Below are 16,250 nucleotides of genomic sequence, written 5' to 3' on the forward strand. Positions count from 1 at the left end.
TCACTGCTCTGCACTATCCTTCCCTCCTCGGCTGATGTTTAGTCTCGGTCTCTCCTAGAATCAGGTCCGGCCCGTTCGCTTTCTCTCCAAAGCTAGCAAGGGGCGCCCAGATGGATGGTGCTCAGGGACTCCCACAACTAGTGCTGGGTGCCAACAGAAGGACCGACAGTTCAAGGAACAAGTTCTCCTTTCATTTGACAGCCCCCTGTTGGCCTGAAAATGAGCAAGTGATCTCGAAAGAGCCACCATGGTGGGCATGTCGTGAGCGGGGCCGGGGGTCAGACTAGATGGCCCAGGAAGCCCCTTCTGACTCGCTCTGATTCTATGTTTCTCTCTCTCTCTCTCTCTCACACACACACACACACTCAGAGTGTTAAGGAAAACAGTCTCTCCAATACAAAAAACATTGTTTTATTTCAGGGGCGTGTTGAGCAGCGCGTCACAGGGGAAAAGGTAAGCTTACTTGTTCCTTGAAGTGATGCTGGATTCAAACATCTCAAGGGACAAATGGCAGGCTTGTGGGGATGGGGTTGGTTAGTATGAAGTGCCACCATCTTGTACTTAACTCCAACGTTGGGCTAGTAGGTCTGAGACAAGATGTGGCACCTTTAAGCGGAAACAGCGGGATCTGGAATGGCCGGTAGGTAGGGTGGTTATTTCGGGGTGAATCAGCACAGTGCCAAAACGCGCTGTCAGTGCTATAGGAGAGATGGGCCCTGCCATTTCCTTCAATACTTCTTTCCAGTCGGTTTCATCTTTCTCACGTAATATTCATTGCAACCGTTGGTGAGCCCGGCAAACAGAGACAGGTAGCCCTCGAAGTTGATTTTGCCGTCTCGGCACTCTTCCAGGTTCTTCATGATCCTTTCGATGGCCATTGGGTCCTTCTGGTTCTACAAAGAAAGGGGTAGTCACATGAAGGCAAAGAGAGGAAACTTTAAATAGGTACAGTCCACCACCTTTCCCACAATCACGGATGCTTTTATGGATTCCTGGCTTTTGCACAGGTTTCCCTCCGTTCTCAAAGGCAACCATGCTTTTCCAAAGGCAGAAAGAGCTTGTAAAATTAGGCTGTGATTTGGGGTATCAATGGGGTATACTTTGTGGTCCCTCACAATCCAGGTCCGTTTCTCCCTTGGGGATACCAATGAACTCACTTCCATATAGCCTGGAACCTCCTTCTCCATCAGCTGCCGGAGATCTTCTTTTGTGAGATAGTTCTTGTCTCCAGCGAATTTATGAAAAGTGAACATGACGGTCTCCATCGCGTGTTCCAACTGGGACGGCATCTTGCGTACTGTTTGATGGACCTTGTCCACGCCTGCAGGACGTAAGAGGAGAAGAGAGGTTGTTCCACCTTTCCCTACCTTGATGGATGGAGCTGCAAGAGAAACTGCTAAAAGCATGAGGGAACTGGACCGAACCCAAGCGAAGCTTCACTGCGGATCAACGCTATAAATCTTTCGACTGGGGGGGCAGATTAAACTCCAAGGAACAGGCAATTTGTGTTCTCTGCCCAGAAAGCTTAAAAATGGCCAATTCTGCATGAATCATGCAAACCGGCATCATTTTTTTGTATGCTGCAGTTTGTGTAATTTCTGCTTTGCGTGATTTCAATTGGTTTTGCTAAATCATGCACAGGGGCGCTAAACCCCTCCATCACCTGGCTACTGTCCCATCACCTCTGTAAGTTTTGGGATTCCAGCAGGCAATTTTAGACACATTTCAAAAATCCCTTGGCAGCAGAAGGGACTAGAAACGTTATATATATTGCATTTATATGCAATTGTCAGAAGCTGAGAAACTTGAAGTACCAGCACTGATTGGTCCTTTCTTGGTTGCTCTTAAAACTACCTGGATTATCCAATGCAGCAATAGAACTTGAGGTTCTAAAGTTTTCATTTTAACTTTAGCAGAATGGCTTCCTAGTCCTCATGAACAGAGAGAAAATCATGGAAAAACACCACTGCAGCCTGAGAGTGTGTTGGAACATATTCTGGGATCTGCTTTTGTTTGCCGGCAAAGACCACAACTGTTCTTTTCTCATTCTTGGCTGGAGAAAGGCTTTTTCTTATCACTTGCTACCTGAGACACTGCCAGAGATGGAATCTGGTACACTGCCAGGAGGTCTTGGAGTACGTGCAAACATTCCACCTTCTGAGGGGAAGGTGCGGGACCAGAACGACAATTGTTCCCACTTGGGGAACCTGTACTCTACCACACGTGACGTCATTTTGTTCCTTACAGGTGATGCCTGCGTGGGCCATTTGACCATCGGGTGCAACTCCGGGCAAAATCAACAGAAAAGTCACAGAGGCATTTTCAAAGCCAACTTCTCCACCAAAATCACAGCTGGAAGATAGGCGGGCAGGCAGAACTGGAAAACCAAATTGCGGGACGTGAAGATTGGCCTTAAGAGATCAAACCACTCTTCCAGACAGCCTGGTTTAGCGGTGGCCTTCACGACTAGGGAAGTGCTGCAGACGTGGTGGAGAAACTCTTTTCATACCCAAAAAGTACACCTGGAGACAGCCTGCTCTCATGGAAGGGGCCTGCAGCCTATGCCACGATGCTCAAGAGGACATCTTAACATGTGCAAAGGGCCTCGCTCTTTTATTATGTGAGAACAACTCTTCACTTCTTGGAAAAAATCCTCTAGAGCTTAGAAAGTGGGGGCACAGCAGTGCTGAATTGCTCATTTTTAACCGCCCAGAATTAACGTCTTTCCTTTTTGTGTGTGTGTTACATTTTCCTCTCCCCGCCTTTCACATTCCTTCCATAAACCCTCCGCCTTGGCTGGCTGCGTCGGCTTTGATCAGCAGCCCCTTCTGCTGCTGGGAACATCTGAACAATCGCGGGGCCATCTGGTTCCCATCTGGGATGGCTCAGCCTGGGGCAAAAGCTGCTGGCCCGGATCCCGGACCGACCAAGGGCCGGAGCCAGAGTGATCCCCTCCCTGTGCCGCCCCTTCCTCCGGACTGGCACATCTAGGACACACGCGCCGCCCATCAAAACACTTAACCCTTCGCTGGCGAGTTGCTCCTCAGCGGCTGATTGGATGAGGGGAGCCCCGGATACGCCCACAAACCAAGCACCAAGCGGGCGAGTTCAGGCCACGAGATACCCACACTCAGGGGTTCTTAAACCATGGCTTGTTGCGGAAAGGTGGCTTGTCGTACTGGCGGCAACCACCGGAGAAAACAAGCCACGGGGAGCAAGCCCCAGTTCACAACCCCACAACTCTCCGGGGTTGCTTGTGGTTCACAGCCCTGACCCAGACAATGGAATAACCCGCATTTCAACAGCAGACCGTGGCTGTTGTGCCTTCTGGTAGACTCCCTTGAACCATGGAGGCTCCATTCCTGCCTAACAGTCACAGCAAACCAGAAGAGTCGCTGCTAGGCCAGAGCTGAGGACCCCTCACTCATCCAACATGCCATCTCCAGCCAGCCCCCCCCCCCAACACTCCCCAAACGGGCATGCCTGCTTCTGTCCCTCGCTTTGGGTTTTATCACTGCTGAGCGTCCTTTTTGCTCCTTATAGTTAACCAGCACTTGAAAAGCGCGTGGCTGAGACTGTGTTAAAAGAAAGCAGAACTCGCTGGAATCCTACGAGAAGATTCTTGTTGGGTGAGGCACGGAAGCCGCCTGAGCTGCGGCTGTGGGATCGCTCTTGCTCGCTGGGAAGGAGTCTGACGAGGAGTCCCACTCCGGCATTCATCCGAGATCATGTAGCTGCTTTGCTTCACACCTCCATGGAAGAAAACTGCATCTCTCCCCCACTCCCCAGGCTAAAAGCTTTCATCTTTCCTCCTCAGCCATTGTCTCCTGGTCTGGGGTTTCTGGGGATAAGGGCAGGGCAGGGTGGGAGAGAGGGCGAACGGCTGCAGGAGGAGGGTTTGGGCTGCTGGAGGTGCGCCCACCGGCCTGCCCGTAACCTCCAGGGTGTGCCGTCACCCCCGGAAGCATCTGGAAGGAGTCGCAGGCCAGCTGTGCCTTGCTTCTGCAAGATCAGATAGTGGCGTGTAGAATGGGCCGGGGGCACAGAGGGAGAGCGGCTTATAGCGAGGGAATATTTATTTATTTCTGTACTGTCCAATTGCCAAAGCTTTCTATACCTAAATCTTGCTTTGGGTGTGTGTGCATGATTGAAATCAAGCTGCTTTTTTAAAAAATCACATGTTTCTGCCATCTAATAACACAGGAACTGCTTTGATGGCTTGGGTAACATGTCTGTGTAGCCTGATATCCTGTCTCCATCAGTGGGAAGCCTGCAGACTACAGGGGAGAGGGACTTTGCTAGGGTTTTGTTATGGACAGACAGACTGCTTCTGAACATGGAGGTTCTATTTAACTGCAATGGTTAATAAGTGCCCACAGAGCTGCAAATCCACTCAGGGGTTTATCTCTTCCCTTGGATTTTAAAAGTCTCTTGCTTGCACCTTTCCCCCCACACCCTGTGACAGTGAGTTCCACAGGGGATGAGCTTTGTGTGAAATGACAAGTTCTGATCCTAAGGTCTGGAACAAGAGACTGGGGTTGTCTTCTGCATTGTCCTGTGGCTTTGGATGAACCCACCGGCGCCAGGCCAAAACCTTTTTATTTAAACAGTATTTTAATATTTAACAGCTTTTAAGTTCAGTCGCTGTGCTTGTTTTGTGATTTATTGTTCTGTTCTGTTCTATTATGTATTGGAATTGTTCTTTCAACTGTTCTTTTAAATATTGTAAGCCATCCTGCGATCTTGTATAATAGCATGGCATACAAAAGCTTTAAATAAATAAATAAATTTGGGTACAGGTTGGCAGTTGCTTTCAGAACCCAGCTAGCAATATCATTTAGCCAGGGGTCAAATGTCTGCAGTCGTAATCGCAACCCGTCCCAACAATCCCTATTAAGGCTTACTCATTATCCTAGAAAAGGCATTTTAACATTTTAGAACTAAAGCTAGGAAGCCCTGGAGCACCTGAGTCTTGGGAAAAACATTCTTTGTTTCTTAATCATGTCATTCTCTAGTTACATTAGTTACATATTTGGTTTTCAAGTTTTCCTAAAAGTATCTTTGCAACCCACTGAGATTTAAATAATGATAGCTACAGTGCAAGAGACGTCGATCTGTTAAATAAATAAATTTCCCATTTTCAGGGTGTCTCGGGTACTGTGCAGAAAATTCATGGCCGGCCTTTGCAATGCGTAACTCTCCCCCACCCCAGTTCCCTTTTTCGTTCGGCAAAAGGTGCAGCAGAAATGCAGAACTGGGGCTGCACAGTCCCCTTGCAAAACTGGAAGCGATTGCTTAACCGCAGAAGTTTCCTGTCTGCGACTTCTTGGGTGTTCCCTCTGGGTGGATGTTTGCTGGAGGCTACGGAGAAAGGGGCTGCTCTTTGAAAGCGCTGGGGTGCAGGGGATGGAAAGTGGCGGGTGGGGGGGGGAGAAAGAATCGACTGCTTTGTCAGTCCCTGCAATGAATCAACAGCGCTGCAGCCCCAGCTCTTCTTGGCCGCTGCAGCGCCAAGCGAGGCGACCCACCCGCTGTGCCAGGCGAGGTAACCGGATGGGCGCTGCCCTGGCTTGGCCCGTGTTTGCCAACTGTCGGCCTTGTGGGAGATGACTCTGCAGAGAACCATCTCGGGCGTGATGTGCTCTCTATTTTAAAAAGCTATGGAACTGCACGTTTTGTAAGTTTGGCACAGCACCAAAAAGGTTTGCTCCGTCTCCAGTACAGCACTGCTGATTTCTCTCCCCTGCCCTGGCCTTGTTGGCATATGGCCATGTTCTTTGCCACCTTAGGGACTAGCGACATGGTTGTTGTTTTTTAAATAGTGGGCCAAATTGCATTGCTTTGCACAATCCATTTTGCTAAAGCATAGTCAGGGGGCAAGGACTTACCACACGATCATCAAATGCTGACCCATCTCATTGCTCAGCTAAATTCTCCCCTCCCACTGCACCACTTCTTTGGCTTCCAAAGCTTCATCAGGCATTTTTGAAAAGATCTTGGCAGCCAAGAAGGCCAGAAACTTGATTCCTCCCCCCTGCTAAATAAATAAGAATAAAAGTTCTCAGGAGTGGAAGAGCTTGGAGTGCCAACACAGTCTGAATGCTCTTAAAACTACCTTGAATGCACTATGCGGTGCTTAAGGTCCTGAAATTTTACTTTTCACTGACGCTTCTAGTCCTCATGGTCAGGAAAAAAGCATGAAAAGAATATCACCAAAGTGTAAGAGAGGGGGTTGGGCTTGTTCCTTTTAAGCAGGTAGACTGATAGCATGCCAAAAGTCTGAATGATCGCGACATCAGTACTGCGGGCCCGTCGCTGGGCATGGCGCGGGGTGGACGCGGGAGGCACCTGGGCAGTCTCCCCAGTGCGGCACTCGCCAGCCATTTAAGGACAGCGACAGCCAGCACGCTAACAAGAGCTTGCTGGGAGCCCAAGTCGAACACCTGGAAGGCACCACACCGACTGAGGCTCTGCGGTAGTAGACACAAACCACAGCCAGCCAAAAGCACCGGGGAAGCGTTCAAAGCAGGGTTCAGCACCAAAACCACAACCCTTCTCTGCTTGTCCCAGGTAGACTGCCCCTGGACAGGAGGTTCTATTCAACCACCACCGTTTTTAGCTGCTCTTCCCCTGCCTGGTCATCATGAATCAGTCCAGCTTTTTCTCTCTCCGCACCTCCCTCGGCATTAGCAGTTCACATTTTACTGCCGAGTGGGAAATTCTGCAGCGCTGCAGAGCCTTTTCTGACCCAGATTTGGTTGCCGGCATCTCCAGGAAATGCCAGGAAACACCCGAGGCTGAAGGCCTGGAGAACTGCCATTTGTCTTGGCCGATGTCGCCAAATGGGCCAGAGAAACCAACATCTGGCATATGGAAGGCAGCTTCTGATGTTTCTAGGAGGTAGAGCCATTCGCAGCAGGGCTCTGGCAACTGCCGGGCCCCTCTTCCCAAGCAGCGCTAAGCAAAAGGGGAAAACCTGAAAGAATTTCGGATGCTCTGCTGAAATGGAGATCTGCTCGCCCAAGAAACAGCAAGGTGGGCGGCCTGTAGGAAGCTCCCAGGTGGGTGACAAGCTCCCACCCCTGACTCCGCAGCAACCACAGATAGACTGCTCCCGAGTGCGGAGGTTCCACCAAGCCAATGCAATGGACAGCCTTTGCTGGAGAGCGAGTCTTGCTTTTTAAAAGCGGGCACAGCATCCAGGTCAGGAAAAGGCAGGGGGGCAGGGACGGGGCAGCCTTGTCTGGGGTCAGCCCTGACCTTGATAGAGAAGCCCAGGGGTGTCCCGGCTCAGTGCTCTAGCCACGCCCCAGCCCGGCCCACCTCTGTGGCCCTTGGGACAAGAGCCCGATCCAACCAAGAGCTCAGGCAGCTCCTTCTGACTCAGTGCAGCATCACGTGGGCTGAATAATGGCCTTATTCTTCTCCAGGGGCAGGATTCTTTCGTGCTGAGCTGTCAGGGGATTCCTCCTCTGAGGCGTGGTGGCTGCAGGAGAAGGAGGACAACCTTTGGCCGCTCCTGCCCCACTTCTCCCTGGCTGGCCCCCCCCCCCCAGCCGTTTGGGAGTTCGGTTCCCATCAGCTCAGGCAGCCGACCACCGGGCATGCTGGGCAGTGTAGTCCCAAAGACCCAGAGGGCACCACGGAGGGGGCTCTGCTGTAATCCTGGAGGCCGGGCACGGGCCCAGATGGAGGGGAACCTCAGAGCTTCCCTGCTGCGGATAAGAAAGCGACTTGGAAGAGAGCAACCCGGGAAGCCCCTCCAGCTCAGGGCAGGCCCTTACCGACCCTCCTCCGCAGCCAGAGAAAATGAATCACTCTTGGATCGTTCTCGAGCCCCACCCTCAGTTCTCCTGAAGCTGGACTCTCACCAGCATGACAGATCAGTCCTTGTGGCAGAACGGCCCATGGCTCCCGCCAACATGTGGTCTGACACCATCTTGTGTCCTGCACCAAAACGCACAAGACATTTTGTTCCCTCGTGGCGCAGCTGCATCGTGCCACGGCCGGTTCCATTTCCTGCCACTCTTTATCGGGGCCGCTGGAAGGCACCTCCGTGGCTCCCGCACTGCGTCCTAAGGTTGGCTTAACGCCCCCCCACCCCCGCCAGTACAGACTCCCTTACGACAAACACACCACAAACAAATCTGCAAGCTGTTCCGAATCGCCATTAAGAGTTAGAAACCGTGGGGTGGAGGAAAGAAACATTGGATGGACACGCAAGACTTCCCCACAACTGCCAGCAAAGGAAAGTCCAGAGATGCAGAAAGATTCAGAACAGGCAAGAGCGGGGGGCTGGCGCGTTTCTTGCCCCCCCTCCACATCTGTATCTGTGTGGTCAGGCACTCTGCGGAGATCATCTTGGGGCGGATGGCACCGCGGCTTCTCTGCTCCATGACAGGCAGCCTGGTGCGCCCCAAATGTTCTGGATGCCACCTTCCAGAAGCTGCACTCCAAGCATCCCCCAACCTGGGGCCCTCAGGGGTTGGCTACAATTTCTAGCATTCCCAACCACTGGATGCACCAGGTAGTTGAAGGGCAGGGGCACCGGGCTGGGAAAGGGCCGCTGTGTCTCTTCCCGTACCCCCCTCTTGGCCGCGGCCTTTCTGCCAGCAGACACACTGATGGGCCAGCCCCTTGCCGAGCCCAGTGACCATCTTTCTGTGCCCTTTGCCTCCATCATCTCCAGCTCCACCCCAAAAAGCAAGCAAATCCCTTATCTTTTTCTGTCCAGGAACTGAATCCAGGGTGGATGGAAAGATTGCTCACTGTGTAATCACACTGGGTGTGCCACTCCCTTGGTGTCTGTGTGCAAAGCAAAGCAGAGGAGGTCGCTCATGGATCTGGATCGGACCACAAGGCTAATTTCTGCTGGAAAGTCCAGCGCCTCCCGCTTCCCAGAGCCCAGTTCCTTGCAAAACGTCCGCCAGTCCCTCCTGGTGCGACACGCTGAATCCGGGGGGACTTTACACCACACGGGTCCTGCTCCAGACCATTAACAGCTCACAGTGCTGCATTCATGCAACTGCACCCGGAACAGACCTCACGGGTCCAGCAGGTTACACATTACAATTCCTTCTTTGTGCGACACGTAGCCACGCCACAGACCTGCCTCTCCCCCGCAGCGCAAGAAACCTGGGACACCCCTTTAGCACACCCATGTGCAAAGGACAGGCCTTCCAGCAGGCAAATGGTGCCAGGGTCATTCCCTGAGACACTGAGTCAGACGGGCCAAGGACCAGCCTCCGTCCGAGTCGCTTTCTGCATGTGTCAAGAGATTGCTTTTCTCTAGCGGCATAGTCTTAGAATATTATAACCATCTTGCATTACAGTCCTTTATTCCGCCATACTGTGGGGGGGGCACTCCAAGGGGCTCTAGCCAGCGGCACACGCCTTCCCAGTGCGGGGTGGGGAGACATCTTTCCCTTCTCATATCAATAAACATTGTTTACCCTCTCTGGGGTCCACATTCTGCCCTAAATACTCCCAGCAATGCTTAGAGACCCCCACCATTCCCACTTCTGCTCAGAGACACCCCTTTTTACGCAACAGAAGTGATTTTGGGTTTTCACCTCCCCCCACCGAAAACCCCCCTCCCCCCCCTTTAGTGATACTTTCTAGAAAAAAAGAAAGAAACGAACAAAAAATAGAAAAGCGAAATGGTGCTTGTCGGGGGGGGGCTGGGAGTGGCACGGGGGGGCGCCCCTAAACTTCCCCTGCCCACCCTTTTACACAGCTGTCATGGTTTTATCAAAAGGGCCCCCAAGTGAGGGCGACTGGTCCCCTCTTGCTTCTTGGATGCCCAAAGCCAGGAACATTTGGGCGGCGCACGAGGGACTCCTTAAGCAGGGAAAACCCGCCCCGATTTCTCCGTGAGTTGCTCACACACTTTTTGCGGTGGCTTCAAGGCGGGGGGGGGGCACTCCCTTTTCCCGCTTCCCCGGGAGACTTTCACCGCTCCGCCAGCGAGAACCCTCTTCCCTTTAAAAAACTCGACAGCCGCTTTTTTCAGGTGTGCGTGTCTGGAGGTGCTTCTCTCCAGTGGGGTGGTGCCCCCCCTCCCTGTGCCCCCCTCCCTGTGCCCCCCTCGTTTCAAGACACGGAGAGGACCCCCCCTCCCCTCACCCCCTTCTCCGGCCCCGCGGAACAGGCGCGCAACGGACGCGCGCGTTTACGCACCGCGCGCGGCTGAGAATCCACCCGGGCGCCCTCCGGCGCTACTCACCGAAGCGAGCCTTGCAGAGCAGGAGCGAGGAGCCCGGGGCGACGGCTGCGAGGCGAGAGCGATGCTGGCCAGCCGGGTTGGGCTGCTGGGCTGGGCTGCTGGGGGCGGAGAAGCAGGACTGGCGAACGAGGAGCCCTTCCTTTGGAGAGGAGCCAGCGAAAAGCCGCCCTTCGCTAGAGCCGTGCGTCCGTCCGTCCCCGCCCAGCCACGCTCCTCGCGGCCTTTTCTTGCCCTCCCCCCGCCGCTCCGCCCCCCCAAAATTTCGCCATGGTCCTGCCAAGCCACGCCAGAGAGGGCGAGCGCCGATCCCGGAAGGCAGAGCTCCGCCCGGCCCCAGGCGCCGACGGGCGAGTTCCCCCGCAGGCCGAACTGCAGAGCAGGTGGCGGGGATTGCGCTCCCTTCTCGCCCCAGCGCAAATTAAAGGGCTGGCTCTGAGCTGGTTTGGGAGCAGGCTGTGCGAAAGCCCGAGGTCCCCTGGACTGGTCCTTCGCGCCTGCCTTTAGCTGTCCTGTGGGGGCGCGTGTGTTAGAATATTAACGTTTCTCTGTGCAATGTTACTGCATTATCATCCATGTCATTCTTTACTGCCCAACTGACCAAGCAACCAGAATAAACCAGCCAGCCAAAAAATGGTAACCTTCCAAGCATCTGAATAACATTAAGGTGAACTTTCAAAGCCCTTTAAATATTAAAAAGAGGAAGCAGCCGGCAGCAAAATCGAATCTCTGGAGCAAAATCCATGAAAGATCAAGCCCCTGCTCGGAAATAAACGCTTTTAAAGGGGTATCAAAAGGAACACGGGGGAGATGCGGGCTGGTTTGCGTCTTCTCTCCTCTGCATGCACTGAATGCGGTTCGTCCTGCCTCCTGGACCGCAGGCCTACTGGCAAGAAAAGCGGCAGCAGAGGAGAGACGTTCATGCACCTCCTGGTGCCGCTCACGGAAAGGCCAGGAGAGCCGCGTTAAAAACCTCTTTTGCCTGACCGTGTTTTGCTTTGCATCTGGCCTACAGCTTCACTTTCCAAAGTCCAAGCTCCTGAGGCTTCAAATTTCCGCTCAGGGCTCCCCGATAGCTCAGGATGGAAGCGGCCTCCCCTGCCCGGCAGCTTCTGGTGCTTGGGGTGTCTCTGCCCGTCTGAGTGGGAAGCCGGCCCGGCCCTCCGGTCTCGGCCCAGCCCGCTGCTCCCCCTCTGTGTGCTGAGATTCCGCTGGCAGGAGAGACGCAACACCCAGCATGTTGTTCTTGGCTGGCTTTGCCCTGCCTACGCCTCGCTCAAGTATGTTTGGGAGCAGAGGCTCTCTCCCCTGATCAGGGACAGAGAAAGAAACGTGCCCCCAACGCCGACGCCCAGCCCTGCTTTTCCTGCATAAAAATGCACGCGAAAGCATCTTGCCGGCTGCAGCCGCGGCTCCATTCATCCAGCCCAGCATTCTGCCTCTGAGAGAGGACAGCCAGCTGCATCCACGGGCTGCTCCCCTCAGCCCTGAAAGCACTGCTCCAGCACTCAGAAGATAGACTGCTCTGGTGCGTGGAAGCCCCATTCCCTCACAGCTAATAAGAGGCAGGCTTGGATGAAAGCAAGGACTCTGGCTGGGCAGCCTTCCCAGCGTCCGCCACTGTTGAGTGATGTGCAAAGACCGGAGGAAAGGTGGGTGCTTAGTGGATCTCACGGGCGCTGCCGGCACCGTCTCTGGGACCCTCTGCTCCTGGCCTTTCGCAAACAGTAGCCAGGCAGGGAGAGAACGGGGCCCGTGCGCCTCTCCTGCCACCCAAGGCTATAATGCCTCCGCCTGTTTACTTTGCTTCTTTTCCATCTCTGCATTTATGAGTCATCCCGCACCCCAAGTGGGGCCTCGACTAAAGCATAAAGCACTCTGGGAGCTTTAGCATCTACACTCCCTCCTTCCCGCTCCTGGAGTCCTCCAGCTCTCGAGACTTCAGCTCCCATCAGCCCCAGCGGGCATAGCAGGGAATGGTGGCCCCAAACCTGAAGAGCAACAGCGTGGAGGAAGGGTGGGCTGTGAGTATACAGTTGACACTTAATGCACTTTGCACATGCTCAGGAGCATGACCGCCTTCTCTCCCCGTCCTTCACTCACTCAGGGCCAAGCAAAACCCTGGCTGAGGAGGGCCCACAGCAACCTAGAGGTGTTTCTCAATAGCAGGATGACCTTCCCCAAGCTCCTGGCCCTCATTGTTCTTGGATGGGCATGACACAACAGCTCTGCAAGGCGGGGCCGTGATCTTTGCTGCGGTTATTTGATCGGCTCCTTCCGCCAGTCTTCCCCATCCACCCCCTTCCCCGTGAAATGGGGACGGGACCACCCACCGCACTCAGGTACAACTGCCCGGACTCGCTCTGCGGGATCTTTCCAAGAGTGGATGACAGGAGAAAAATAAACCCCAAACAGTCCAGGAAACCAGAACAAGCTTTCAAAGGGAGCTGTTCAGAAACAGAATGATTCACTCCTTTTTTTTTTTAAGACATTTTCTTAAGATTTTAAAACGAATACTCCAAACATCAATCATCGCACACACCGGATTTACTGGGTCAGCCCCCTACTACATATCTTTTCACATTCGATGATCATACTAAAATCCATTTAAAATAACTTGAAAACATCTTTGGATCAGAACCAAGTCCCGTTTATCCAGCCAAAAAAAAAAAAAAGTAATTCCAGGTTCGATAGAAGTCGCTGTCTTCCTCTTCTCCATCAGGATTCACTCCTGATGCCTCTGGCGTGGACTCTCCTCTTCTTCTTCAGAAATTGGCAAGCAGTGCCTGAGAAGAAGAGGGAGGGGTGGTTCTCCAGGTCAAGGAAAGGGCAGGAAAAGGGGTGCCACCGGGGACACTGGGAAAGGGGGTGCGTGGCCGGGAGGCCACTCAGCAGCCCCTCCAGAGCTCTGGCCCCAGGTGCTGGTGCCGACGGGCAGCGTGGCTGGGAAATGGGGGGCACCTCGGCGGGCGACCGGTGGGCGGGGAGCGACGGGTGGGGATGCCTCCCACACCCCCTTCCACCGCTCCCCTTGTCTGGGCCGGCGAGCGAAGCGGGTTGCCGCAGGGGGAAGGGACCCGGGGGCCCCGCTGGGACGTGTGTGCCCCGACCGGCCCGGTGTGATTTGCCAGCGCTGGCCCAAGGACGGGGCAGTTCCAGCTCGGGGAAGAAGCCCTAGCGTCCTTCTTTGAACCATTTCTATTTATGCATTGATGTGTCACTTTCTATTCCAGATAGTGTACCTAAAGCTGACAACACGTTTCAAAATATTTAACTTTGTTTCTCTAGGACTGGAACTCATGTATTGTTTGAAAACAATGCAAAAACTTTCCATACAGTTGAACCTTTTCCAAACCAAGTTGGAAACTTTAATAGTTATCCGTCAACCTTCCCCAGCCCAGGTGGTCTCTGGAAGTTTGGGACTTCAGCTCCCATCAGCCTCAGCCAGGATAGCCAATGGCCATGCCTGCTGGGAATTGCAATCCGAAACATTCAGAGGACATCAGAAGAGGGAGAGAATGGCCAGTGAAATGACGTGTGGACAAGCTCAAGAGCACAGACCCCTTTCCACGCCGGATGATCCGGCCAGCCTTGGGGGCATCGGGTTTGATTCCTGCAGGATCCAGGCTGGGTCTGAGGCACCATGCTGGGGCGGCCCCTGTCCGGCAGCTTGGCAAAACTCACCGCCTCGTGCTCCAAAGCAGCTTGGCAGGGCCTGCCTTGCTCGCCCCTCCTGGTCTGTCCTTTTCCCCACCGCGAGGCTTCCCCATCTCAGTCTCCTGAGCCTCGGTTATCGCTTCCTGCCATAGCTTGCTGCTTCCTCTCGGCCGCATGGAATCCATCCAGGTAGCTAAATTCCGCTGGCTGTTTTGCTGGCTCCCAGGCTGTTTTGCTGCTTCTTCACATCCCACCTTCCCTTCCTGCTGGTGGGGTCTCTCCGATTCTGTACCACAAACCAAACCAACACCATCGTGGAAGCCTCTCCTCCGTCATCAGGCAACGAGGAAACATGACAGGGGAGGCCTAGAACATTTAATTGATGAATTTGCTTTCGCGTTGTTATCTGGGTATTTACACCACAGCATTTGTGTGTTTCAGATTTTTCTCCTTGTTTCTTACGCACTGTGCTTGTTTCCATTTGTTTTGGTTCAACTCACAATAAAAATGAATGAAAAAGGAACAGACAATGCCTGGCAGAGGAGGCCGGACGGAAGGGGGGACAGCCTGGGCCAAATATTCCACTTTGCCAAAAGGGCTGGCTAAGGGTCTTCACGATTGGGTCTGGCTATGCCCAATTTGTGCAGGCAAGAGACACCTCTCCTTCGAACCATCCAGCAGTCGCTGAACTTTACATGCCCTGCAAGCAATGGCTTTAGAGTAAAGGGACTCAATCAAATTGACTGGAGTAGCAGGACTCTGAAATGAAAAATTAGCAGGGGAGGTTTGGTTCTTCCCTCCGCCCTCCCGATCGGTTTTTCTTTTGTATTGAAACCCAAAGGCAGGGGACTCTCAATATTAACCTGAGTACAGGTGACCCTAAGAGAGGCTTCACATCAGGCCAATGAAACCAGTGGGGCTTTCGCTGACCAGCTTAAAGCCCCCTGGATTCCAGTGGGCCTAGGAATGACTGAGCAGGCTCCTGCTAGAATACTAGAAATCTATCTGAAGTCTGGCCTTGCCTGGGCAGAGAGACATTGGGGCAGAAACGGGGTGCTCGCCCTGGACTCCCCTCAGACAGTGAAACTGCATCATTCGCCTTTGCCCAGTTAACTGGTCAGTGCAGGAACTGGTTACACTCTTGTGCCAGCTCTGAGCATCGCAGAATCGCCATCCCAGCAACAGCTCCAAAGTGCACCTGGAGCGCCCCCGGGCATGAACCGCAGCCCCCGGGCCTCACTGGCCCAGTTACCACCCTGGGAGCAGAACCAGGGCGCGCCCAGCACGACATCGCAATCACAATTGGTATTTGATGGCAGCAAAACAATTAAAAACGCCGCGGGGACTCTCGGGCGCCCTCCTGTGGCCAATACTGTGCACCGCAGCCTGCTTGATCCCCATAGAGGTGCTAAGGCCTCAGAGCTGAGCCTGGAGCGCCCTCCTGTGGCCATTACTATGAATTGCGACCTACTCATTTCCAATCGTTCATTTAAAATATAAGCCGCGAGGGCTACCTCGGAGCCCTGCAGCCTGCCCGGCCGTGCTAAGACCGCGGAACAGGCCACGCCCCAAGCGGCAACACTTTCACACAACGACTAGCTCAACACTGTAACGGGGTTTACCGCCTCCCTCCTCTTTCACTCTCTGTTTGACCGCTCGCTCATATTTCCCCAAGTGGATTTTATGATGCAAAGCACAGGGCTGGAGCCCCGGTTACACGAAAAACACATCCTGCCCGCATTGGCCTTCCTTGGAAACAAAACACTTACACAAAGGAACAAACTCAACAGAAGCCGAGGGTACAGTACCACTTTCCCTGCGAAGACCTCAGCCATTGATGGGATCCCTTCTGGGGGAAAATGCTTTACGGTGTAGTCCGCTGATGCCTTTAGCCCAGTCAAGATATCGTCGATGAAATTGGGGTGCCCTTCGGGGTCCAGGACCGCTAGTTGCAGAATCTTGATCGCAATTGGCCGCTGCGGTGACTCTCGGGCGCCCTCCTGTGGCCAGTGTTGGCTCTGCAGCCTGCTTATCTTCACCTGTGTTATCTTCACTCCACGCTGAACCTGGAGTGCCCTCCTGTGGCCACTATTGGGAATTGCACCCTGCTGAAGCCCTTAGTTAGAATGTTAGTTCTTAATGCTCTGCTGCCCTCCAGTGGTCAATGTTGGGTAATGCAATCAGTGTAAAAAATCAGCAAAGCCTGCTGCTCTCCCTTCCCTGTTTTTGGTAAAGGCGCTGCAGCTGGAGCGCCCTCCTGTGGCCACTATTGGGAATTGCGACCTACTCATTTCCCATAGCCCATTTAAAATAGCCATCGCAGATTCGCGGCTTCTACCTCTGAGCCCTGCAGCCTCCCAATCGTGGTTGT

General features: G+C 53.7%; 1 protein-coding gene across 1 annotated transcript; it reads right to left on the reverse strand.

Annotated features, from left to right (window-relative positions):
- Positions 1-390: 390 nt before the first annotated feature.
- Positions 391-10,420, reverse strand: S100A10 (S100 calcium binding protein A10). The gene is made up of 3 exons (XM_044449268.1): positions 10,226-10,420; positions 1,158-1,321; positions 391-893 (listed from the first exon to the last, which is right to left on the reverse strand). The coding sequence occupies exons 2-3, from the start codon at positions 1,287-1,289 to the stop codon at positions 729-731; spliced, it is 297 nt and encodes a 98-aa protein (XP_044305203.1). The 5' UTR covers positions 1,290-1,321; positions 10,226-10,420; the 3' UTR covers positions 391-728.
- Positions 10,421-16,250: the final 5,830 nt, after the last annotated feature.

Source organism: Varanus komodoensis, unplaced genomic scaffold, assembly GCF_004798865.1.
Source record: "Varanus komodoensis strain SLA01 unplaced genomic scaffold, ASM479886v1 scaffold57, whole genome shotgun sequence".
NCBI classification, from domain to species: Eukaryota; Metazoa; Chordata; class Lepidosauria; order Squamata; family Varanidae; genus Varanus; species Varanus komodoensis.

What these genes read in the sequence shown, in the direction of transcription:
- S100A10 (XM_044449268.1), bottom strand. Translation starts at nt 1,289, where the DNA reads ATGCCGTCCCAGTTGGAACACGCGATGGAGACCGTCATGTTCACTTTT. An exon ending in AGGTTCCAGGCTATATGGAA is followed by an intron (nt 894 to 1,157) that starts GTGAGTTCATTG and finishes CTTTCTTTGTAG; the next exon opens with AACCAGAAGGACCCAATGGC.